The following is a 26374-nucleotide window of genomic DNA, read 5'->3' on the forward strand; positions in this document are numbered from 1 at the left end:
ATTCGCTTTAACACACACTGAAGAAACTGCTTTAAAAAAAAAAAACAACAAAAAAACAACAAGAACAACAAAAAAAACCAACAATAAAATCACCAAGTACTACAGAAATACCTGTACAAGAGAACGTGAGGGTTCTGCAGAAGTGTTACAGTTTATCTTTATTCCTTTAAGGCATTTCATAAGAAACATTTTAATGACACGTAAACAATTCTTTTCCTTTAAGATGATCTCTTACTCAGGTACCATATAATGCACGATTTCCACATTTGAGCAGAAACTGTCATTCAATAGAAGACGAAAGAAGTTGTGTAAGCAATCAATGTCTCAGGATTGCAGTAGTTAACTGCAACACATCTTTTAATAAGTGTCTGCATTTTAGAGATTTCAGTCTCTCCCCCAGACACTGCACCCTGTCCTGAAAAAATATCCAGGAAAAAGGAGGAGTTAAAATTAATAATAATTTTCTGCATGCAAATGGATTTTGTATAATTCACTTCTAATTCTCTTAGAATGTTCCTTCAATCAATTTTATTTTTATTTTTAAAGGGAAAAAACTACGCATATGTTACTTAGCTGATTTCTTTTAGTGTTTAGTACAGTGTTTGAGTAATACAACAGCAGAGGCAACATAATTCCTTACAAAAAGATAAATCTCATACTAACGCAGTCCTTGATTTCCATAAAGCTGCCGATTACAAGTATTCTGACCGAACACCTGTTGCTAAGAACAGGCTCAAAAATCACTGTTTCACGCAGTCTACAAAAGAAGTGATTACTTTTGGTCATTAACAACAGGCCTGTATTAAATTACATGATCTGGAAGTAAGAGCTTCTGCATTCATTTACTAATTTGCTAAGCCACTCGCAGTCTTCAAAGAGACTCAAACTCATACTGAAAGTGAATTAAATACAGTGTAATCACTAATACTGCATAATGTCTACTGAGAGATTAAAAGGCTTAACACAGATCAATTCCAGACAGGCAAAATAAACAGCTAAAACACCAAAAAGAAAAAAAAAAAAACCAAAACTTACTCCTTCGAAAAAGTAGCAAGGCACTGCCATTTACAAATACTAGTGTTTATGTTAAAATAGAGAAGGGTACCTAAAAAGAAATAGGCCTTGGCAATCACATCCAAATGGCATGAGTGTAAGTCAAAGAAATACAAAAATTACTACTCCAGAAACGTGCAAGATGTTTACCTTGTATCAGTTACTATTTAAAATGGTGATTAAAAAGCAATAGTACAAAACTGAAGTGGGAAAAGACTAAGAACTGCTATTCTGCATTCATATACAATGTGTTTATGACAGCATTTTCCAATAGACAAAGTGTTTTTACACCACTCCGATATTTGTAAAAAGTATATTTCATGTGTACATTTTAAAAAAAGTCACATTGTTCAATTAGGCAAATTAGCCATAATAAAGCCTAATTTTCTTTATGACAGATGTCAAACTTAATTTGTTAAGCAACTACACTAAAAATACAGCTTGCAAGCTGGAGCTGCACATGTTCAAACGTTTTTATAAACATTAAAAAAAACCCAAACTATGATATGTATTTATTTTCTGAAGTCAGTCTTCATCATTCTGTCCCTGCAGGACAAAAATTAATTTCCAGTTAAGACATATGCCTGTTTAAGTTCTACTCCAAGGAGGGGAAAAGTGTTCTGAATTTTTCCAATAGATATATTTTTTTTTCCCTTAGGGCTCAACTGTCACTTAAGCATCACAAGAACAAATTGAAATGTAAAACTGCTCAGCTATACACAATGGAATTGGTCACAAAGGGATTTTTAAAAAAAAGAAAGTAAAACCATAAGATCCATTCTCCATATAGCTCACAGTATCCACGTTGGAAGTTTCTCTAGAATTAGAATAAGTTCACTAAAAATAAGGCTGAAGATGGAATTTCAGCACTATGAAACAGATGAAATGGGATTAAGAGGAGAACCCATTTGTGTAAGTACTTTATCCAGCCACTGGAGGGGCCCATGAAGATGAATCTCTATCCAGCACGGGGTGCTCGTGACATCTTGTCGGTGATATTCAGCTCCCCACCCCTACAAAAAAAATGAACACCATGTTATCAATCAAGAGAATGTGCTTGCATTTAGAAATAACTAACAACTAGCAGAAAGTCATCACCTAAGAAATTTATCTGAAGTTAACTCAAAATCTAACAACAATTCTTATCATCTCAAGAAAGCAAAAATCAGCAGGTCAGAAAGGAGTAGCAGGGAGGCTGCACTCAGAAGCCTCAATCAAGTCCTCCCTGCTAGAGGCCCAGCATGACCATCCAAGTTCCTTTGGAGAGCAGACTGCTGACTCTAAAGAGATTCCTCAATTTAGTTACAGTTCTTTTCTGCTTCTTCCTCCACACACTCCATCTGAACAGTATTTATCACAATTGGCAAGATAAAATTTCAACAGTTTCAGAAAAGCAGCTCATTGTATACTTAATATTCAACAGCTGGGGTACCCTGAGGCAAGATCTAGTGATTTGTACTGACTTCAACAAGTCTATTTATATCTGTGGTACAAAGACTTCTCAGTGCACTTCATTTTAACTCTGAACACATAATATCAAGCTTTCTTTTTGGACAAGATGAAGAAAACCAACAGACAAAAAATCTGGATGGCACAAGCCTGAATTCAAGCTAAATCTGAAACTGGCAGCCAATTTTGAGGAAACACTACTGTGAGAATAAATCTGTAATGTCAAACTGTCCTGTTAAACAGGGTATTTTCTCCATGTTAAAAATGCAGTTATGTATCTTTATTTATATGAAGTGTCTGAAGTTTGAATATCTGTTCTGCAATCACTTATGTTCCTCTTTACCCACACTGTTTTTTTAGAGGTCGTGTACTTAGCTAGCTTTGCTCATTCAACTTTAATGCACAAGTCCACACTTCCCTTTGTAATTTTACAGTAACTACAATGACTAAAATCATGTCCTGAATACTGAAGTAAATACAGGCAACAGTTAACAAGACAAGCTGTGCTTATCTTGCATCGATTTCCCTTTCCCTAATTAACCTTTCCAATGTATTTAAAATTGAAAAGACTCATGAGGTCAAAATAGCTTTGTTACATCGGCACAGTTTGCTGACTACTCAAATCCACAGTAAGCTTAAATGTCTCTCAAAATAATTTGTTTACCTTTACAAAACTCATTCGAATGGTGCACATTTTGGTGAGCTCATACACTGCTTCAAATCCATGGTTGACAGACTGAGCTAAAAGCTGAGCAAATTCCTGATTGTTAAAGATTTTCAGGCTGCATCCACTAGGAATCTTGCATACAGTTGTTGGATGAAAGCCGTGGTGGTAGTTGCAGTTCCTGCTCTGTACAAATATGCTGCTGTCACTTAAACATTCAGCATAGACTTCCCCACCAACATAGTAGAGATGAACTCCTTGAAAACAAAGTTTGAGAAAAGCATTATTTTTTTTTTCCTCCAAAAATACAGTACTTAATACAATCCCCTTGAAATCAGAGACAACTCATTCTGTCTCAAGAGCTTTTCAGAAAAGCTGTTTTGTCTTATGCCCATAGGATAACATAGTTTCTCATTTCAAAATACAAGCTTCATTACACATCAACCACTAGATGTCCTTCTCTCGTCAATTACAGAAGAGAAAAAAAAAATCCTACTTCCACACATCAACAGTTATTCCAAGCCAGTTTCCTAGAGAACTCAGGCAGATTTTAAAAATGCGGTTTTATAAACTGGTAACTTCTGCCTGTGGGAATTCCAATGAAATTCTCAGGAGCAGGGTTAGACACAAATGTGAAAGTGTATCTGCGGCCTGCTCGCTTTTTTGGCATGTTTTATCAAGCAAAAAGAGATGCAAGTCCAACTATCTGGACAACTTAACCAATATCAGGTTTTATAGAACTTAAAAATCAAGGGAGACCCTAGATTTGTCACAACTGTCTGCATTCAGCTATGCATATAAATGTTTTCCTCCTTCTCTGTTATGAATGGCATACTACAGCACTATGTCTTATTCAACACATATAAAAACCACTGACTGATCCCTTCAGTGTTCAAATACAGATTCTCACTGTTACTTCAGTTGAGATTCCTGCCTTCTTTCTACCAGACCTTCTCCCTTTCTTCTACCCGTCACAGACACACACCTGGGAAGTGACTCGCTTTGGTATGCTTACTGAAATGCCCTGCTGACTGCTCCATGGTTTGCCATATGAGACTCTAGCAAGTCAACAGATGCCAGCTGATCTTTCAGACAGTAACAACTGTTGTGAACATTGCTAGATCCATTTGGGACTAAGGTGAGATGAAGTTCACGTAGAGGAACCATTGGCTTGACCTACTATAAGCAGCTGGCAGAAAATCTGGGATGTGAAAAAACACATTTTCACTACACAATCCTGTTTATTTAAAGAGACAAGGGCAACTACCACCTGCTGCTAAATTCTTTTGGGTATAAGCCTACTGAGGGAGCTAAAAAGAAGCAAGATATCTAACAGCCTGAGATGAACACTGGTAATTCAAAAATAATCCAATGCACAATTAGAAGTCATTTTCTCCTGCAATGCAATACTTCTGCAGAAAAAGCTGAGAAATTAGCAGGTAGCTTTCAGGCAGCAAAAAAATCACAAGATTCTCCAAACAAAAGCCATAAACAAATAATATTGTATACCAAAACATCTTAATTGTACTCAGAATTGCTACTGTAAAGCAAAGTTTTAGTTTAATAACTAGTACTAAACACACAGACATTTTAAAGCTTCAGATTTCCTTGTGATCAATACTACTCCACATGATTTTGGATCTAATTTTCTAAGATGTAAGATTTATTATCTTCTCCAGTGGATACGTAACATTTCTCCACTAGTACCAGCCACAGCAGTAACTCAAACCAAAAGAACCTCACAAAGACTTTCCCCTACCTCCATTCACCTCCTAAAAGTCTGCTGTTCTCACTTGATACTATTTCCTTTTCTCAGACAATGGAACTGCATCTATTTTAATATTCTAACAAATATTAATAGGTACTTGGTGGTCTCCAGAACAACTGTAATTTTTTGCCATGTTTATAGTAATTTCTAACTAAAAGCCTTATAAGAGACATTATAAGCCTTGAAGTTCAGCAGTGTCAGTAATAGTGAGTTGCATCAAGAAAACAGGATTTCAAACATAACAATGATTTTATGTCCTAAAAAATGTCTCATGTGCAAGAGAAAGCAGATTTTCTTCTCAAGGAATTTGTTAGTTAATTATGATAAAGGAGGTACTCAGAAAAGGAGCACTGCATTTTAAGATAATTCAAGCACATTCCATCAAAGATGAACACTGTGCATCTCTATGTGCTATCAGCCAAACGTTAAGGGAAAACTAGAAGATCCTGCACAACCTGCTGTCTCCAGGAATCCCTCCCACACACGTACACACCCATGGATTCACTCAGACAAATGAGCCCTTGCAGTTTTACATTAGCACTTCAAAGTCTCACTGCCAACTTATGCAAGATATTAACATACTGCAGACAGCAGTGTAATATGCTCCATGAACAGAAGAACCACCACTCTGATACATTCTAAAGCAGCATGAGGTATTTAAGCAGAAGATGTAGAATTTCAGAAGTGCCGTGTGTTTGTTGTGCTAAAATAAAACTTTCTACATATAAAATATCACGGACTGTAACAAAAAAGCCCCTACAACAGTTTGTAAATATGAGTACTTTCTTACATTACTGCTAAAGAAAAAACATATGCAACTCCTAGGTTGATTAAAATCAATCTAGATAGAAAAAAAAATATCTTCAGGTATTAGAGAAGAAGATAAATCACAAACTACTTCAATATCTCTGCACTACCCTACGCTGCAATGACTACTCATAAATCAAAGCAATAACAGTAAAAACAAGAATTAACTTTGTAAGTGTACAAAACAGAATGAAACTTCACCTTTCCCAATATGTCGTCTAGTGTTCTCAATGGTTGAGTTGCGATTAACATTTGAGAGCAAACCTAAGCAGAACCTGTTTTTATTATTGGAGGGATCTGTAAACCCATCTACTAAGACACTTGTAGAAGATGCATGAAAGGCCTCTCCAACACGATTGTTCAATTCATAATACACAATCGAACACCAGTGTTTGGGTTCTTCATAGGCAACAGGCTGAACATCTGAAAATAAGCAAAATGGAAACGTTAGTTTACATAAAATTTAACACATTACATCTAAAACTGTAAACATTTCAAAATACCAACAGGTAAGTAACAATGTAGTCAATATTTATGATGGGCAAGAACAATCTTAATGTTTTTAACTTACTTTCACACATTTCAGCTAGACCATTGATTTTGTTATCCTGTTTTAAGGGAGATATTAAGCAAAAAAAAAAAATCCTACACAAAAGATTCAGATGATTGTGATATCAGGTGACACATGATTCTTCTGTCCACATTTTCATTTTCAATTTTTTTTTTTATTATTGGTATTTTGGGACACAATTTTCAGAGCCTTTGTGCATATACAATTCTGACAGCAGGTAAAAGCAAATGAAAAAGTTCAACTTATAGTAAGCCACACTACACATCTGAGGCTTTAAAAGAGGCAGATGAGCACGGCAACTTTTGCTTCTTAGTTCTTGCTGTTGCAAATCCATTATTTTTATTGGACTACTTCAATTTATCAGCACAGATTTACTGTACCATTTCAAGTTATACATTCAATTTGGTTATGAGTACTAAGAAACATCATGCTATACAACTTACCTCTGGTAGATATATTTGGCATGATTTGAGGGATCATTGTATTGCTTGTGTCCATAGACTGAGAGTTATCCTGCCCCATTTGATCATCAGGGGGCATATATGCAGGAGGTGGAGTATCAGCTATGCACAAGAGAAAAAAAAGACTGAATAAACCTCAACAACGTAGACTATTTCTTTCTGCACTTTACAGTTGAGTTTAAACATTAAAACAGCCTTCAACAAGAGAGGTTAAAACACTCGGTCTGCAGGAACCTGCACACAATAAGAGGAGGGACACCATGTAGAATGGACACTAATAAGGCCTCTGAGCTCCTGGAAAAATGAATTCTTTAATCCTTTACTTTCTCAGCTCTATAAATCACAGCAATAACCAGGCAGTTTCAAGACCTTCTTTCCTTTGTTCTTTCCATTTAGTTCCCACCCACCATTATTTTCAAAGTTTTTAAGTTTCTTCTATTGAGAATTATTTTTTATTTCAGTTAAATACTATATTTAGGTATTCTCCAGAGAAGGATATTAATAAACTTTCTGCTTTGACTGTTCCATCTGCTTTCTTTCATTGCTAAATGTTCTTCTAAAGCACACATCAATTATCTTACATTGAAGCTGTGCAAAATAATTTACTACTACAGTATACATGACAAAGAACGTTTGGAAAGATAAAACAATAACATTTAACTCTGACCAGCAAAACTAGGATTAAAATTCCTTAAAATGCAAAGCAAGCAATTTATTGTAAGTATCACAGCAGCTTAGTACTGCTATAAAATTTCTCAATTGAGTTCACATTTAGGCTGTACTTACCAGGTAGCTGAAATGGACTAGATGGTCCAGAGCTAGCTGGGGAGCTTGGGTAAGTGCTGCTGGCTGGAGAAGGTGGATAGGGACTGTTTGGTGAAATGGAAAATGGAGTGCTGTTGGGTTGCTGGAAGGAATCTGGAAACGTCGCATTATGTGGCATATGTGGTTCATTGTGGCTTAGGTTCCTGAACTGAACTAGTAGACTGTGCTGTGGATTGAATTCACTGTGTCTAGGCACTAACACTGGAGGTAGAACTGGAACAAAAAAACAAACAAGAACAGATAAACTTAACTTAGATAGAAGGAAAAAGATATAAACAACGTGCAATTTTGCTCACCATGAAAATTTCAATACCAATGCGCATGGAGAAAAGGATTCATCTGTTGTACCACCAACCCCTCTCTCTCCTTCACTTAGTTTAAAGTTACACTTTATGAAGGGCTAACACTTCAGTCTTGCAGGAAAACAGAGTAGAAATACACTTATATTTCATGCAATTGAAAGCAACTTTTTAAATTAAAAAAAAAAAACAGTTCACATGTAATGCATAACAAACTACTGGTTTATAAGTGTAAAATCCACTCTGCGTATTACAAAAGCAGTAGAGATGGAAATTCAGCCAATATTACTAGTCAAACTACATAGCTACATCTAGACATTTTAATTGAAGGCAAAAAAAAATAGAATATAATAGATAAGTATTGTTAAGTTGGGATTTCAACCATTAAATTCAGGAGTACTGAAGTCTAGAATTCAAGTGCTGCGCTAAAGCACTTGCAGACAAGAGTCAGTTGCAACAGAGATGCAGAGACTTCTGATTACTGTCTTCCTTCTTTATTGCAAATGAGGACTTTACCACTAACTTCACAGGTAGCAGTCTTTAAAGATCTGTGGGAAAGCCATGTTTTACCATAAGGAAAAACAGCTGGTATGGAAGGGACAATGTCTCACCATAACCTCAGAAGAAAAAAATCACTTTTGAACACATTATTCTTTCAAACCTCCTCATACACCAAGTTTAGTTAATCATATAGTACTGATGCAAAGAACACGGCACTCCTGGAGATTTTATTTGGTTTTTGACAGCCACGCTCAAACATACCTGGGCTCTCCACCCTCTTATAGTGGTAAGGATTGATGCAGACTTCCTTCTGTTTAGATCCAAAAGGAAATTCACAAATATCCAATGGCTTCAGCTCATGATGGCTTTGTAGATCAGGCCAACGCCAGACACGACAGTAAATTACATGGGGAAGGCCTTTTCTGTGAGAAACCTGAAGTCGTCCATCTAAAGAACGAGGGATGGTAACGCACTTGCTGGGCTGTCCTGGACTGCTCAAAGCTTTCTCCAGTTCTTCCATAGCACCTTTTTTCTTTTTCAGCTTTTTTACCAAAGCATCAACAGCTTTTTCTGCCCATTTTTCCTCTTCATCTCCTTGTTTCCAGCCCAACAGACGCTTTACAGCTGGGCTAGTAAAGGAGAACAAACTGGCCATTGACGTCATTTGACACACGTCTTCAAAAGATTTGTTGGGTTTTGCCTGTCTTTTTTTGTTAGTTCTTGTTTTCAAATAAATGTCAGTGTATACCAAAAGCAGTTATTGCCACTGATGAGCTGTATTACTTCTTGGATGCTGACAAATAAACATACAGACGTCAGTGATGAAGTCTTCACATCAAAAATAACAATCAATTCTTCCAACTTAGCTCTATCAAGAAGATGAGTAAACAAGCAATTAGTAAACAAGTAAATAATAAGGTAAAACAAAAAAAAAGATAATATTAAAAGAACGCTCATTTCAATTCTAATTGTCGTAACTAACCTCCTAACCTTAGAATCTCTGCCTAAAGCTGAATATAGGAAAACATTACCAGAGTTCCCATCTATTCATCTCTAATAGGTGAGAAAAGAGACATTCAGAGAATCAAAGGGACAGTGTGGATTCTGTCAACATTACTGTCCAAACAATTCTTCAGAAGGAAACTCCGGAAGGAGCTGAAAACAAACTTGGGAAATATGCTTTAAGATTTGTCTTATATCACAGTGCTTCACCTGAAGATACAAAGCTGCTATCAGAAACAAGCACAAGTCATGGTGGAAGCAGCAGGTTCCACAGACGTTGCTTCAGAGAAGCAATCAGCCTTACAAATAGATCTTTATTTCTGAAAAGAAGAAAACAATACAGCTCAAATACTTGAGCTCAAATTAGATACTCCATCATTTTTAAAGAGCATGAAGTCCCCCAAATCAATCCCTTATGAGCCATTCAGAAATGCAGCCAATCTTTTCAGCTATGGCTATTTTTATGCTGCACTTCCTTATATCTTCTAAGAAGAATATTTGAAGCACTGGATATTTTTAGCCTTTGGCAAAAAAAAAAAAAAAAAAAAAAAAAAAATTGTTTTCCTTTCCCCAGAAAAGAGCAGGGGGGAGCACGGCAGAGCAAGCACTGGATATGCGACCTTTGCTATGAACTGCCTTAGAAAGGAGAGAAGAAACAAAACAAAGCTGTGCACCCCAAGCAGATTCATGAATGGTGTTTTGGCCACTCACCGGCTCTCCTGTAAACCCTTCACACACCATCCCCCCTCCCAAATAAAGGAGTAACGATGACAAGAGGAAATGATGTCCTGTGGCAAAGAGCTGATAAGAACTTGTAAAATCTCTTGTGAATACTAAATAAGCAAGTATAGACAATAAGCAGCTGGCAAAAAGCAAGAGCAGAGCTAAGAGAAAGGATGTCAATAACAAAAGATGCTTCCTTTCTTGCTACAGAACTGCCAAACAACATTGTCTCTCAACTTTTGATAAACTGCGGTGAATTAAAACACCTAATGGACCCTGAAACACCAAATGTGCACATAAGTGAAAAAAGGGTAACATGAAGGTCTATGAACCTTTACTCTGGTTCCCTTAGATTCCTACATTTAATTAAGGCTATCTTTTCCCACCTTTGACTGAGTTTCTGAGAAGGCTTTTCCAAGCATTTAGACATTTAAAAACACACTTAAAGACATGGATGGGTACCTTAACAAAATAACAAGAACAAAATGGCTTTAACTAACCCTGGTCATTTACTGTACTTTGGTATTGCACTGACACGACAAGAGCTCAAGCCCACACCAAACTACATAGTAAGCAGCTCCAATAAAAGATGCAACACACACTTCTAGACAAAGCATTTATGCTGTCCCACACACAACCATTCTAGATTTTATGCCCAGGTGAGGGAAGTGGGGAAGAGACCTAAGGACACTCAGCTGTGATGAAATGCACAGGTTTGAAATTTTATAATCAACTTTTTACAGGAAAAAAAACCCAATGCACCTATTTCACTCCTACCTCAGCCCCACCTGTACTTATTTAATTCTTCAGCTTTTCAGTAATACAGAAAGAAATGGAAGATATCAACAAACACAATGAAAACAAAGAGAAATTAAAAAGTCTAATGTTTCCCACTGCCCCACCAGGCCCTTAGAAGGGGGTACTGCAAAAATGAAAGAAAAAAAGCAATTATGTTTCACCGACTTTCTGAAGAAATAAGGACATGGCAGATCTCCAAGGCAGGTTTAGCTCCCTAGGATAGTTCCACACGAGAACCTTTTCACCCTTCAGAATAACAGGAAATACATAAAGGGAGATAAACTTGGCCAAAACCAGACTAAATTTATTCTTTTACTGTGGATAAAAGTTTAGTGTTCTAAAAAGTAAAAGCTGTTTATAGTCACAATTAACTTACTTCCAAGCCTTGGATACATTCAATAGATGTAAGATTTCAGAAGCTGCTCACACCCCTACAAAGGAAATGAACCCACCTAGAATCTTAGGCCAACGAGATGACAATTAAAAACTTCTGTTTTCTAAGTATGCTTTCAAAGAATTGTAGGCACGGAGGCAGAACATGCACTAGAAAATCCTGCAGTTAAGTGAAGCTCAAAAGAGATTTCAATAAACGCCTCTTAGCTCTTGCAACTAATCTATTCCATTCCAACTGCCCCATGTTCTGTGATCACGTGTTTTTTTCTTTCCTTTAGCATTTCAAACGTAGTAGTACATGCAATAACAAGGAATGAAATTTTACTGGCTGTATATCATTTCAACATCATTTACGCACAACTATACTCTTAGAAGAAACAAGCTAACTGGAAGCAAAGAAAGCTGGAACAGCTCTACTAAAGCAATTCTCTACTGTAACTGGTATTTATAGTGCAAGTCAAGGAATTTTGAGAAATGACTTTGTCTCTATAAACAATAATTAAAGAAAAAAATCTGCTCTCCAAACTTTATGTTAGTCAGAATCCCTATCACCGAATGCAAAGCCTAGCAGCACAAGGATTCCTGAAGCAACCTCACCAAAAAGAAGATTCTACATACAACCACTGAAAAATGACAGTGCTGAAGCTGTAAATGATACGAATGCTTGCAGCAAATCCACACCAGCCACCCACGCTGCTTTCTAGTCTCTTCTGCTGAAGTGCATTTTTACCTGCTCTAGAGCAGCATGGGGAAAAAGAAACCCAGCAACAAACTGCTGACAGGCTTCCAGAAGCATAAGTGACACTGAATCCATCTCATCATAGGCCTTTGAGAAGTTCATTTTGGAACAAAACACACTGAAGAGTTACAGCTTTTTCATTAAAAAAAATACCAGAATAGTATTAAAAAGATTCATAAATTATTTATACTTAAAGCCTTCCCTTCTTTGGAGCCATTTAAGGTCACAAAGCATGGGTTTGGGCATTAATGCACAGGAATCAAACATTTTCATGTAGAACAAAACTTCTTCAGGAGTTTTAACATTTCTACATGAAGTGCATAAAGCACATTTAGAATATTTACTTACATTTGATGTAATCCCAGCACCTAATGATTGACAGGTTTCTATATAATCATGACATTTACAAGATACAGCTTCACCAGATCATCCAATTTACAACCAATTTCTCCCAAGGTTTTAGACATATGCATTATCAGCTGTGACTGCAGCACAACACTGTAAGATATGAGAGCAGAAAAATATGCTTTAAAGAGTGACATTTCCCTCCACAGTGTCACATAAATTGCTCGCACTGGTGTACCTCTAGAATCAGCAGGCAATAACTTTCTTAAGTGGAAGCAGAAAAGCTTTCTTATATTTCTTTGAGGCAGAAGGCCTAGGACACATCACCTTCTTTTACTAAATAACATTTTAACCTAGCTACATGAGAATCTCAGTTGAAAACCATGTTGCAGAGTAATGTATTGCATGAGATGACACGAGGGGGATTTTAATGGAAAGAAACAAAAGGTAGCATGGGCTGCATCCAGTAAGACTTTGTGTCAGACATTACTGATACTTCCTACTAAAGAACAGAGCAAACGGAAGGGAACTAGTTGTGTGAATCCTTTCTTAATGCCTCATCAAACCAACTAATTACAAACAAAGCAAGTTAACAGCACAACTCACAAATACTGGTAGTTCTTCTGAGCATCTCTTAGACTACTGCCTCCTATTCCAAGCACAGAATTTCCTACCTGCAAGATCTGAATTTTAAGTACTATTAATCAAGTAGTCCATCACCCCATAAGAAGCATAAATTGGTTAACAACTACAATATCTTCCCTTCCTACTGTCAGTACTAAGCGTGCATTTCAAGTGCACAAATGTTATTCTTTTCCTGCCTAATTTACTTGTTTGCAAATTAAGAAAGCTTCCTGTAGCATCATACTCAGTCTGAAACCTGAACTTCACTGCACATGATTAGAAACTGCTTGGAGACTCAATTTCATAACATAAACAAACCAGCCCTTCTAACCAGTCCCACAATTGGTAGTTTATTAGAATTGCTTCAGATATGCCAGTTCAAACTGTTTTGCAGTCAGTTTGTGCCTAACCCAATTACCCCTTCAAACTTGATACGCTTCAGTATTTGAACTCCATACACATACTAACACCCCACATGCAGGAAGAGAAACTCAAAATACTCAATTACACTGTATCACAGCTTGTTACAATATATTCAGCCATGAGTACATTTCTACAACTCTCTAAAATTACCACATGGTACATCTACCTGGTTTCAGACAGATCCTTTTTTTTTCCTTTTAAATGCAATGGCATTAAATTAGTCCTTTCTTGAAGACAAAAATGGTATAAGCACTAGCTCCATATTTTTTCCCTGCATACTGAGGTTAAAATTAATCCTCAGGTCACACTTAAGAACTTGGGCAATAATTCCCAACCATCACCACAGCTTTGGAACACAAAATATTTTCCTTTAATTACCCTATGTGACACCTTACTCATTAAGAATATTATCAACGATTTGTTTAATTCACCTCCCCTGGGGTAAGTAAAAGATGAAAAGAGATTTTTTGGAGGATACCAATAAGGAACTTGTGGTATTTCCACCACAACTGGACTTGTGTATCTAAGGGGACATCCAGTTGACTGAAACATTGCTGCTTTTATACTAGCACAAGACTTCTTTGCTTTAAATATGCCTTGTAAGGCAACATATTCTAACTAACAATACATATAAACAAGACCAGAAAAGAATTGTCTGATATCTTCAAAAATTTTATTAACTGTGACTGGCTCCCCAAACAAAAAAATGCATTAACAATTTCAGACATGGCTTTCTCACACAGTACTTGTTCATTTCCACATCTGTACAGCATCTAGCACAGCTTAAAAAAAAAATGAAGCATGTAACACTTGTCAGCTGAGAAGTATTTAACCAGCACCCTTTAAAGAAACAAAAATGGTGAGGCCAAGCCCAAGATGCAAGTAATGAATGCAATGTACAGAACTGATATCATAAAAGCCATACAGCTCAGATAACAAAGGTGATGATTTTGGTTTTTCTTAGGAGTCTTCTTACAACTCACTGAAAAAAAATAAAGTAGAACAAGTGATAACGATCTGTATCACAAAAGAGGTCCAATCACAAAGAACTCACTTGAACCCCACTGCATTTCAAAGGCACCTCCATTTCCAAATGATGCCAAGGAAACCACAGGAGTAAACACGACCAAAGAACAGAAAGTTGAAAACTCATTTTGTACCACAACAAAAATAGTTAAAGAGTGATACAGAGTGGGGGAGTCAGAGGGAGAAAAAAAAAAACGCCTTTCCAAGACTGAAAAAAGTTCCTATTTCTTAACACATTCATTTAGAAGAGAAAAATCACATGCTCACATGGGCCTGGTGTCTGAAACTGCTCTACTTACACGACTTTGTAGTTCTCAAAAGCTACAAATTCAATCTGAGAACCAGAATCCCCCCTTTTTTTTTTTTTCCTAAGTATTTCACTAGAAACATTTGCTCTCTCAGCTAATTGGCATTTTCCAACAGAAGCATTATGCTGAAAAACATCATCATCTATCATAGGAAGCACTTCTGACAGTCAAGCCCTCACACTGCCTCCTATTTTTAAGGATATTCAGCATCTACTGTAACCACTGCAGATAACTACAAGCTGGCATCCCTTTCTCAATTAAATTCACATACAAGGATGTGATTAAATTTCACTACATGTGACAACAAAAACTTATGCCACTATTGGTAGACAAGGCCAAGCAAACAATGTTTAAAATGGACTCAATACTCCATCTGGGAAAAAAAAAAGTGGGAAAAATTGAACATACTTATGGGCATATCCATGGACATACCTTCCAAACGCCCTAAAATACATGAAGAAATTAACAAAGCTTTACAAAAAATTCAGCTGCTCATGTAAAAATCTTCATTAAAGAATAAAATCCTAAACAATACCACTAAATACGTGAATTGCCAACAAAAAGTGTAACCTGAAAGCAGGGGCTACGGACATTCATAAAGCTTTAAAAGATGGGAAAAAAATAAAGTTGTATGCGTGTGTGTATACACTTCCATTCCAACTGAATTGCATTAAGATTGTGACAAGTTTACAAAAGCTACAGGATTTGGAGGGGACACTGACAATAGTAATTCAGCAAGCTTTTTTTTCCTCCCCTTGCACAGAATGAATGAATGGCGAAGTATTCTAAATTTGTCAGTTTGTGACATCCACTGACCCAGAATTCAGAGACACTACCTCATAGTTGGTGGATCAGTAGCAGCAATTCTGACAAAGATCCTCTGTCAAGGATGACAGTCCTGGCAGGCGCAGCCTTGGTGGTAGGTCAGCAGGGATACAGACTTGGCAGATGGCGTCCTGCACCTTGCCAACCCACACTGGTCAAACACACTGAAGTGCCAGCCAAACTTTTCTACGTGGTCACAGGAGCACCGCTGAAAAGGCTTCCAGAGAACAGCACAGGAACTTGCACTGTGACTAATGATAACTGCTAAAGTTCTCAGCTACTGTTCAACTTGTTTGTAATGAGTTGTTTATCAATGTTAGTCATGAAACACCTCAAGTGTTCTCAGCTAATGTGAGAAGAAATATCTCTTAATTCTGCTCTCCTTACTTCAACAAAACAAACCTGCCACTATAAAAAGTTATCTCAAGACCTTTCAAGAAAAAAAAACCCACATTCAAACTGATTTTAACGAAGCCAGCAGAGACATTAAAAGAAATGTGTTTGAATCAACATGAAGCATTTAACTGGCAGCAAAGGAAGGAATACAGACTTGTATTGAATTGCCACAGCAATATGGCTGCAGGTACATAGTTTGGCAAAGGCAACAAAGGATTTTTAAGAGTTTTCTCTAGAGAGCCATAAACAGAATACAGAGAACATCCTACTGAAATTAAAAGTGTCCTCTGGAGCATTACAGATCGCTGCATAATTTTCAAAGGCCATTAGACAAACTACAGAAATATAAACTACACTTAATAGTGCATTAGCACGCTATCTTGAGAGATGGAATTTCTTCCAGCTCAGATAATGCTATACCATCCTGAAAACTTTCCTAAAGAGATTATCTACTCAAGCTGCAAGATGAAGAATTGGACTTCATCACAAGAACCAAGAAGCATAGGGCCCAAAGCTACAATTCCTTCAGGTTCATCACAGGTTAAAACTCTGAACCTCCAATTGAAAGGACTCACTGCAGCTGCATGCAGCATAATCGCTGCACACCCTTTTGCTGTGACCTTTTGTGATCAAGAGAGAGAGAAATGCGAAGGAAGCCACTCATCCTCTTTTTCTATTTCTCACCCCTACCACAACTGCCCATCTTGTGCACCTCCTGGGCTTCTACTAGGAAATTCTTTCTTGGAAAAAAAAGAACAAAACAACAAGAACATTCCTCCCTCAAGTGTTATTTTCTCCGTATTTTAAAGGAAAATAAAGTTCTGGGGACATGAACCCCAGCAAGAACAAGGTTTGCTGTGATTTTGTTTTCAAAAATAAGTGCCATTAAGCGCTTACCAGCAATTTCAAGGCCAAGGGAACAAAATTTAAATATCAGATGTAAGAGTAAACCACTATCAAACAGTAGGGATTAAGACATTAAATTCAGCAACACCCTACACAGAGCACTCAGAAGTTACAACACACACTAATTATGAAACATCTTCAATTAAGTTATTTGCTTCTTCTATTAACTTCCAGTACCAACAGCTGCCAACTTCATAAAGTATTACAGCTTTTGAAGAGCACGGGCACGTGACAGTGAAACATCTGCACCATTCTATCCTTCCTCTTCAATCAGATTCTGATTGCTCAGAGCATTGGAAGGACACTCTGTGCACAACTCCCACCATCGAGAAGTGCAGCGCACAATGCAGTCTCATTCCTCACAACTTCAAAGCCACACACGGCAGATAAATTACCTGAAAATTAACACAGATTTCATCTAAAGCCACCACACGCTGACAATCTCATTTCCCAACCCAAAACTTACATCTTAATGCTCATGCTGACAGTTATCCCTCACACTTTTTGTTATAGCGGAGCGCTCCCATCACTCACTGAATACCATCTATAAACCCACAGATTCCACCGAGAGATTCACCAACTATCACTGAGCCTGTGGGAAATCCGTTCTCATTTTCCTGAGGCTCACTGGATTTGCTCAAACTCCTATCAGAAACTCCATTGAGAGGACACTGATCACTTGATTCCCAGTCTTGTGCTTTAACCGCAAGACCGTATTTCCTCCCATTAACTTTACAGTCCCCAGAAAACAAAACTTGCCCTTCTTCATCCATCTGTTGCCAAGCAGCTGTCAGCACAGGCCGAACCAGGCTGGAAAAGTGAGCTGCAAGAAAGTGCCTGCAAGAAAGCGCCTCTTAACCAAAGTGCTTGGAGCACGGGGATTTACCACTCCACGCATTCATTTCTCCGGAGTTTAAGACCATTTAAAAGCAAAGTTCCTCATATACTTAAAAAAGAAACAAACACCAGAACAGCCCATCCTCTCATTAGCACTGCAGCAGCGCCTTTCTCCATTCAGGCACACAGCAGGGCCGCCCCATCTCCCCCCGCCCGCCTCCAACCCGGCCCGCCCGCCCCCCGCTGTCAGCGCGATCCCCTCAGCGGCCCCGCGCACCCGGGAGGGCCCCCACCGCCCGCCGGAGGGAACGGAAAGAGGAAGAAAGTTTCCCAGCGGCCCGCGGTTTCCCCCCGCCTCACCACAAGCCCGGCCGCGCCGCTGCCCCCCCCCACGGGCTGCCCTCGGGGCGCCCCGACCCACCCGACGCGGAGCGAGGCGGCCTCCCGGCCTCCGTCCGTTAAAGCTGGAGGCGGCGGTTGGGCCTCGGCCGCCCGCTCTCAACAAAACTTTATGCGGCACCCGCGGAGGGGACAGCGGCGCGGCGGCGCCGGCGGGGCCAGCGCCGGGACCCGGATGTGCGCGAAGGGCGGGGGGAGCCGGGGCGGGGGGACGGCGCGGGCGGGATGAGGAGCGCGGCGCATGCGCGCTGCCGCCCCGCGCGGCGGACGGGAGGAAGCGGACGCGGCGGGAAGGGCCGGGGCGGGAGCGCTGAGAGGAGAGGGGGGGGGAGGGCGAAGAGGCGGAAGGGCCCGGTGGGAGTCGTTCTCAGTAGCCACTAAGTAAAATAAAATAATAATAATAATAAAAAATCACAACGAAGTGTTCACGTTTTGTTGTCCCGAACTTAATTTACCTCAAGATGGAGGAATAAAAAGTTTTCCTCGAGCTCAGCGCTGCCCCACACGAACCTCTTGGAGAGGAATGCAGCACTGAGGCCTAGAGAAGGTCAAGCGAGGCACGCTGCGGGATGGGAGCCAGCCCCATCTGCACCCAAGGCCAGGCACCAGCCTTGTGCTGAGTGCTGTGCGATGTTCTGCGTCCCTGAGCTTTGTGTGCGGCTCTGAGGTACGGCTTACAAGGAGCTGGATCTCATCGTAATCACAAAAGCTTAAAGATCTGGGATAACCTGTTAGGAGCGTTAGGAACGGCTCCACAAAGGTGTGTATGCACGAGGGTTTTTGTGCAAAAAAAACTTATCTCGCAGCCCCTGCTGCGTGCTGTGGAAATGGCTGCTGCTTCCTCCCAGCTCCTTGCTGAACGGCAGAGCGGCTCACGGCACAGAGCTGCTTGGCCAGCACCTCCTGCGAGCCACAGCAATGCCTGACCTTGATCAAGCACACTGCCAGCTAACTGTTTATCTCGTGCCATTTTTAACTATGTAAATCGATGGATACAAGGATCTCAGGTTCCAGACCCTGACTTCAGCCTTTCAATTTTTGACATTCCTGTCAACAGACCGCAGAAGTTAGGAACACCAAAACCCTTGACTTCAGCTAGATCTGAAGAATGTGCATATTTCCATTGAAATCAATAACGAAAAATGAGTTCTCCATGCAAAAGCCTCTTAGAAGGACAGACTGGCAGAGATGCTCTAGAGGCTTCCACAGAAACGTGTTCTGCACTGCAGGTTGAACTGCCAAGGCCCAAACTGATGGCACTGAGAAGCTTCTCTTAGTGTGGGTAAAAAGAAGATGCACAAACAGAGCAAACTATTTCACACTTTAGCCCACAGAATGATTATAAGAGGAAACTTTCTACAGGAAGACTACTAACTAATTCATAATCCAAAGGTGCCTTAAAGGAGGCTGACCGGAGGTCTTTCCAGACACTTTGCTGAGTTCAGCTGAATCCCAGCCTGATCCACTACATAAATTTCTAGAGAAAAGTTACTTCCTCTGGCAAAAATATCCCGTAGGAAGGATATACTAGGCCAAACCATCATTTCTATACAAATTTTTATCTCTTGCAGGACATGTAACTACACCAACTTCCAGCCATTAAAAATCTGTTCTGCACATTGTATCTGACGTGCCAACTGAATTTTGGTATTAAAAAATTACTTTTTGAAAAAAATATTAGAAACAGGCAAATGAAAAGAAAAATGATTGTATCTAGACAGTACATTTTATGTTACGTAATTAAGCCAGCAAGAAACCACATGAAACACTATGGTTTATTTATGTAACTTAAGAAAAAAACTAAAAGCAAGAAAAGGAAGGTAAAGGTTGTAGAAATGGGAAAAGAACTCAGTGAGCCAACTTCAGTGAACTGAAGTTTCAATTTCAAACATGTTTTCACTTTTAGGAAATTATTTTCTGGCTCAAAACTGTGTGGCTTTTGATTGCTTTTAAAGCCAATAGAAGTTTTTAGCACTGGTGTACTCTGATCAGATCTATACAGAGTTCAGTGAATAGACCAACGGGATATCTCGACTAAAATTTACGACAACAGTGAAGGTGTATGGCTTCAGTCTAATTTAGTGAAAGAACAGAGCTAACCTCCTTTGGGGACTTTCATGCATCCCTGCACCAGCAATTGTTCTCCTTTGGCTAGGCAGTCCAAAATATGGGACAAAAAAGAAACAAAAAACAACTGTTGGTCTTTTTCCAAATCTTTTGTGTAACTTAATTAATAAACCAAGTAACAAACAACAAATTGGCAGCAGGCATTTTAGGTGCTGTTCATGTGCCAGCCATCATGTCTCCACAAAACAAAATGTTCTCTTATTAAAAGAAGTTACAAAACAGTTGTATGTTGTCAAGCAAGGCTACAAGGCAGAGGTCTGATGTGCTTCCTTCTGCAGAGGTACTAGAATTCTAATGACCAGGAACACTGCAGGTGTGCATGCAAACATATGGGGGAGGACAGAGAAAACTGCAAGTTTTCTAAAACTGAGTTGTGCAAAGTTCTCAGTTTAAAACTACTGGCAAGTTAGGCATGTCCGTTTGCAACACACCACTCCTCTGAAAGCACTTGGCTCTTAAGCACAATATACTTATTATTATTATAGTCCAAAATTGTCTGTATAACCTACCAGCAGCAAAACAGCTTTCCTCTTCTTTGCCATTTTGTCACAGATTACTGACTCCTTCTAGTCAATGGGGAAGTGTAAAGAATAAAGTAAATTACACTTAACATCCAATGATCCAAGACTGTACATCCTTCAGGTGACAAGAAAATTAACACCACTTACATCTCTGTCTACTATATACATGGTTTTTATCACTTAAATCCCTACTGCCGTACTTCAGTAGGTATACTCCAGTAACATAAAGTTCAATAAAAGGCTTGCAGCAAGTAGACTCAAGGCATCCTGAACATAGTTTCCAAAAATCATGTGATTTTATGAATTCAGGAAATTCATGAATTTCATAACTAATTAATCCATCAGTCTTCTTTTAGCACTGGCAAACCTGGTATCTTCAAAATACAGACATGCAACTCTAATCATCTGAGGAAAAAATAACCAGCTAACCTTCTTATTACCTCAACAATTTAATTATAATTGTGTGTTCAGATTCCTCAGAGACAACTGCACACATCTTTATGCATTTCCTCTGGCCTTGTAAAATCAACTAAAGTACAACTACCTGTCTCACATTCCTTTGCATACAGCCTAATGGCAGTGAGGACCGAAAACTGTCTTCTTGTAAAACCTGAACTGCTATACATGTTTATGTTTGAGCTAGCTATAACCTTACAGTCTGATCAAAGTACAAACTAATCATCTGAAAAATTGCCACCACTTTGTGGCGATTTTTTTTTCAGCCTTGCACGGCTGAAAAGCAACCATGAAGTTCAACAGGTTTATTCAATTACATTATTTTGATTTTCTCACTACATTTTGAATATGATCCTTCCATTTGTTAATAGGATTTTTTGTTTGGTTTGAAATAGTTTGAAAATTAAATAGATTGTTTGAATTATAAGGAAATAATCTCGAAAAAAAAAAGCTTTATTATTATGAAACTTTGGCCTTCCTGTCACTTGTGAGATGACTGCATTATTCAACTTGATTCTCTGACAACTTTCTAAATTGACGGGAAGGGGGAATTATTTTTTTTCTAAACACATACATTAAAAACAAATTTGCTGTGTCTCTACCTACACTAAGCATTGGCATTGGCAAAGCCACTTCATTGCTATGTTTAAAAAAGCCCTGCAGTGTGAAAGATGACTTGCATGTTTAAACCAAATCCAACTCAAAAACAGAATCAGGGGAATTGGATAGGATAGCTCCTGAAAATTACACTCACAGCTGTCAGCTGGGAAGAAATGGGGGGAGGGGAAAATGCTGTGAAAGGAATTTTTTTTTTTTTTTGGCAGTGAAGAGAGGAACATGCCATCCCTGTTTGAAAATTTTCAGGGTGGGAAAGGCTAAGGAGGGGCTAACATACTATACATACCTTTACGTATGTTTTTGAGGGAGAAAAAGAGCGTTATGTTTAAGCAGAGCCAGTGGAAAGGAAGGTAACATTCACTCTTGCCATTTGGTCCTCTTAAATAACCTCACAATTTACAGCACACTGAGTGCCAGCACACTGATTGTAAGTGGCTGCTTCACAACAAGAAAGCAATACAAATGTTGTGTACATCACATCACACATATAAGAAAGTTAAATCTAATTGGAAAAAAAAAAAAAAAAAAAGCTTAGCGTCTGGTTGAAATATATTAGAAGTGTTTATTTATTAGAAGTGTTTAAGCCTTTGGTGATGTGGGCTGCTGCAAAGTTACGCTAGCTGGCGCACGGCCATTCAGTTCCCTGTTATTGTTACAGCCACACTTCTGGAAATCTTACGTTACTCGACTCACAAAGCAATACAAAGAAGGAGAGAGAAGGATTACTCTTGTTTCCTGAAGCTATAGATATAAGACATTAACATGGAATTGTAGATCAGGGAGGGAAGGTAAGCAAAAGATACACTCCCAAGCAAGTTTAAAGCTGACAGTTTTTCTTAGCTATACTGAAAAGATAAATGAGATCAAACAGGTAACTGAGTACTGCTACATCTCTAAGAAGTTTGAAACAAACAACACTGTGTAGAGGTTTTGTCAATTCAAATCAACACTGTCTTGTCATGCTCTATAGAATAAAAATGTGAATATCTTAGAGATGGTATTTGAGATGACAGATCTGAGAGTCAGCTAAAGGTTCAAAACTGAACACACCATTCAACTTATAAATGTCAAAAGACCTGACAAAAAAAGTCAAAGTCCTAAGAAGGGCAAAAGGACACTGTAGGAAGACTAAGATGCCTAAGAAGTAATCAAGAAGAGAAGGCTTTCCTGAGAACCCTGAGACCTGTTGCAAAGTCCCTATCAAAGCATGAACCCTCTACCACTGAAACCCGTGCACAGGTCAAGGCAAAGTACTGCTAAGTTCAATCTGCTTCTTGGAATGGGAGGCAGAAGCCTTCCCAGAGGAATGGAAAAAATGTCCCAGCTGATTAACACGAAGTTATACACTGCTCCCACAGGAGAAATGATAAATAAAAGAATTTAAAATGGTGTAATTCCTTTGAATATTCTTCCAGCGTTGCTGCTTTTCTAGACTATCTCCTAGCTTCCACTCACCATTACTTCGACAGTAAATAGATACACAGTATTCTCACTCCCATTTCTAAACCTGTGACGTTCAATCATTTCCAGAACATAACCTCACAATAAAAGAACACCTTTTGGAGTCTGACCCTCACTGCTGAACTCAGAGAAAAGACAGTCTCAACCTCTTGCAAGCTGCCTGCAACAACCTGCAAACAACAGGAAAGATGAAACATCATATGATCACTGAGCTTTCTTTTATGTCAACCGTGCTCAGTATTAGCTATGAATAAAACTGTTTTTATTTTTTTCTTGAAGATTTACTCACCTCCCCACCACTTGCTTAACAACCTCCACTGTCAGCCACACTTGTGCACACTCCTCCAAGTTACCACCTGATGAAAAACTGAGGATGGCCTCAGTTATTCCCAGAGTTTTTTTACTCCCAACGCCAAGCTCTGCCTTCTGAGTTTGCTCCCTTCTGAAAGTGATTGGCATTTGAGTGGGACAAATTCTGTCTTTGGGACAGTGAGGAGATCAAACATGCAAGCTCACATTCAACACAGCCATCTGTTGACATAGTCACGAGTTGGAATTCCATTTCTTGTAGTGAGAGTTGGGACCAACATCCACAATAACTCTGTGCTGAAAACTTGTATTTGTGGCTCCATGGCCAAAACCACAGGGAAGCTATTTTTAACACAGCAGAGCTCTAAATAGTGGAAGCACTGAAAATTTAGTTCGCATTATGGACCAAATTCTTCTCCTGGTTACACCCACTCTATGGAGAAGCTTGAATACTATAAACAGAAACGCTCTCAGAGATTAAAAAAACAAAAATACCCCCAACTTTTCCTTATGAGTAAGATCAGGATTTTAAAATGAAGAAAGGTACAGCATGTCCTTTTAATAAAATAAAAGGAAGGGAAAAAGGAGCAACCTGAAATAGAAGGGATCTGTTACAATAATTATATCTATGATAGTAAAGATAATACCTCCTACTATATATGCCAGAACAATACCTATGGCTAAATCTCTCCAGTCATTATGCAGATACTTTTGGCTTAGACCAGTCAAGAGGACACTGCGTTTTATAATAGCTAGACCTAAGCTTAATTACTCATAAGACAACTTTCTAACAGCACCTTATCACCCGAGGATTGCACAACACCAATTAGTGATGGCAATACAGAGCACTAAAGCTTTCCCATGGAGCAGCTGACAGGACTGACTTTCTCCTTCTGGGTACATTTCTACAAAAAAAAAAAAAAAAAACAACACCACCATCACCACCAAAAACCTCAAGTTATGCCATGCCAGGCCTTTAGAACTCATATTTAAATTTTGTGGCACACTGTGGGACACTTTTTTCCCCACCCTCGTGACCAAAAAGTTGGGTTTCATACTTTCCTCTACAGTATCAACACCTACATATACAACTAGAATAATATCTATCATAAAATAAAAGTGCTTCTGGTCATAGCATGGTGCAGTTTTGAACGGCATGTCGTAAATTATTTGCTTCTGCTCACTATAAAGATATTTCCACTGAACAGTTTCTCATAACAACAGGCAAGCGTTATTTTTCAATCACTATTTTATCTCTGATGGGACTTCTCCCACTCTTCACTGCCCTCTGACATACATTTGGAAAGTAAACACAGGGAAGGAAATCAACATTTGAAGAATACATTTTCAGTATTATCTGTTTGCAAATCTGGAACAAGTTGGCCTTACAGTTATAATGGAAACACCTCCATGTTTCACATGGTCAAGGAAAAGTTCATTGACTTTTTGCTCCAACTGCACAGATAGGGCCCATTTAAGGCACAGTCCCTAAAATAGTTCACAACCCAAATTACAATTCACCACATCTTGGGAATGACATTTAGGATTCTCGAAGCGCTTTCACATCATTTTTAGACAGTGAATATAACTTCAGCTGTCACTAAGTAGGTTTTATTTTGTAACAGATTTTATCCTTTGGAATGTTATGTTTGGATTCAGCTGCAGAAACGGAAAAATAAATGCTCCAGTTTGCTTAACCAACTGAAATATAACTCCTAAAACAAAGCTGAAACGTTTTGTCCTTTAATGTTCATACAGCAGCCCGTGCTTCAGCACACAGACCCCGAGTCAGACTGGGAAGTCCCCATGTAGGTTTGGGAGGGGGGTAGGAGAAAAACCTTTCTCCCTGTTCTGACTCCATTAGCGTAGTTAACGAGAATTCCCCATCTCCGTGCACATTAAATAAATATTTAACGTGTCAGGATTTAATCGGAATCCCAAAAGTTAACAATAGCCTCTGCTATCGGCGTTGCTATCTCGGGACATGTCTTCGCAGGCTTATATTTAGATCTCGGCCACCTCGCCCAGCTGCATCGCAAATAGGACAGCCCCACTTAAAAAAAAAAAAAAAGAAGAAGAAAGAAAGAAAACAACCCGCAAAAAAAAAAAAAAAAAACCAAGAAAAAACCCAAGTTAGTAAAATCTGCGAACTTTTATAAAGTGACGCCATTTCTGCTGCAAACCTACCCCACAGCTCGGGGAAAACAAACAACCAAGCAAGCAAGCAAACGAACGTGGCTTTACCTTCAGAACATTAGTGCCGCTCCATGCTCTGCCCCTTCCTTTCGCACTAGCTGCTTCCCAGGCGGTCGCTGTTTCTCTCCCTGTTTTCTCTCATCCCGGCGACTGCGGGGCGAGGGGCGGAGCTGCCCGCTGGGCCCGGGGCTCGGCAGCGCCGCGGAACGGGGCCGGAATGGCGATAAACGGGCGAGGGAGGGCGCGGAACCCCCGCGGAACGGCCTTGGGCTGTGTGCGAGCGGGGCAGGCAGTTCAAATTCCCCCTTTAGCAACATTCCACGCTTCTAGTTTATTTTTTGCTCCCGGCCTTCAGCCTGGAATATTGCCGTTGGTGTGCAGCCATCCAGCCATGTTCTGTGCTGTGGCTTTTGTGCAATCCGTACCAAAAAATACTTTGCCACGGTGTAAATCGTGCCTGGAGCACTGGTAGCTCATCCAGTGCAGCTCTGTTGGTGTGCAGAATGGGAGCACCATGCATCTCAGGGCGCTGGCTATTGCATTA

At 39.2% G+C, this 26374-nt stretch overlaps 1 protein-coding gene across 6 annotated transcripts; it reads right to left on the bottom strand.

The window, feature by feature from the left end:
• Positions 1-513: 513 nt before the first annotated feature.
• On the bottom strand, positions 514-26374 carry SMAD5 (SMAD family member 5). 6 transcript variants are annotated; one of them, XM_031598377.2, is made up of 8 exons: positions 25879-26374; positions 12402-12551; positions 8660-9266; positions 7560-7811; positions 6756-6875; positions 5943-6164; positions 3167-3423; positions 514-2066 (listed from the first exon to the last, which is right to left on the bottom strand). In XM_031598377.2, the coding sequence occupies exons 3-8, from the start codon at positions 9060-9062 to the stop codon at positions 1923-1925; spliced, it is 1398 nt and encodes a 465-aa protein (XP_031454237.1). In that variant the 5' UTR covers positions 9063-9266; positions 12402-12551; positions 25879-26374; the 3' UTR covers positions 514-1922. The 6 variants fall into 6 exon arrangements, with proteins under 6 accessions (XP_031454237.1, XP_031454238.1, XP_031454239.1 ...); XM_031598378.2 differs by lacking the exon at positions 25879-26374 and adding an exon at positions 18165-18330; XM_031598379.2 differs by lacking the exon at positions 12402-12551 and having other exon boundaries at positions 8660-9191.

Source organism: Phasianus colchicus, chromosome 15 (assembly GCF_987193195.1).
Source record: "Phasianus colchicus chromosome 15, bPhaCol1.hap1.1, whole genome shotgun sequence".
Lineage (NCBI taxonomy): Eukaryota > Metazoa > Chordata > Aves > Galliformes > Phasianidae > Phasianus > Phasianus colchicus.

Excerpts from the sequence above, each read along its gene's own strand:
- SMAD5 (XM_031598379.2), bottom strand. The coding sequence starts at position 9,062 with ATGACGTCAATGGCCAGTTTGTTCTCCTTTACTAGCCCAGCTGTAAAG. Across the intron at positions 6,165-6,755 it reads GCCAAATATATCTACCAGAG|ATGTTCAGCCTGTTGCCTAT; the intron begins GTAAGTTGTATA and ends GCTTATTTTCAG. Across the intron at positions 2,067-3,166 it reads TTCGAATGAGTTTTGTAAAG|GGGTGGGGAGCTGAATATCA; the intron begins GTAAACAAATTA and ends TTTTTTTTGTAG.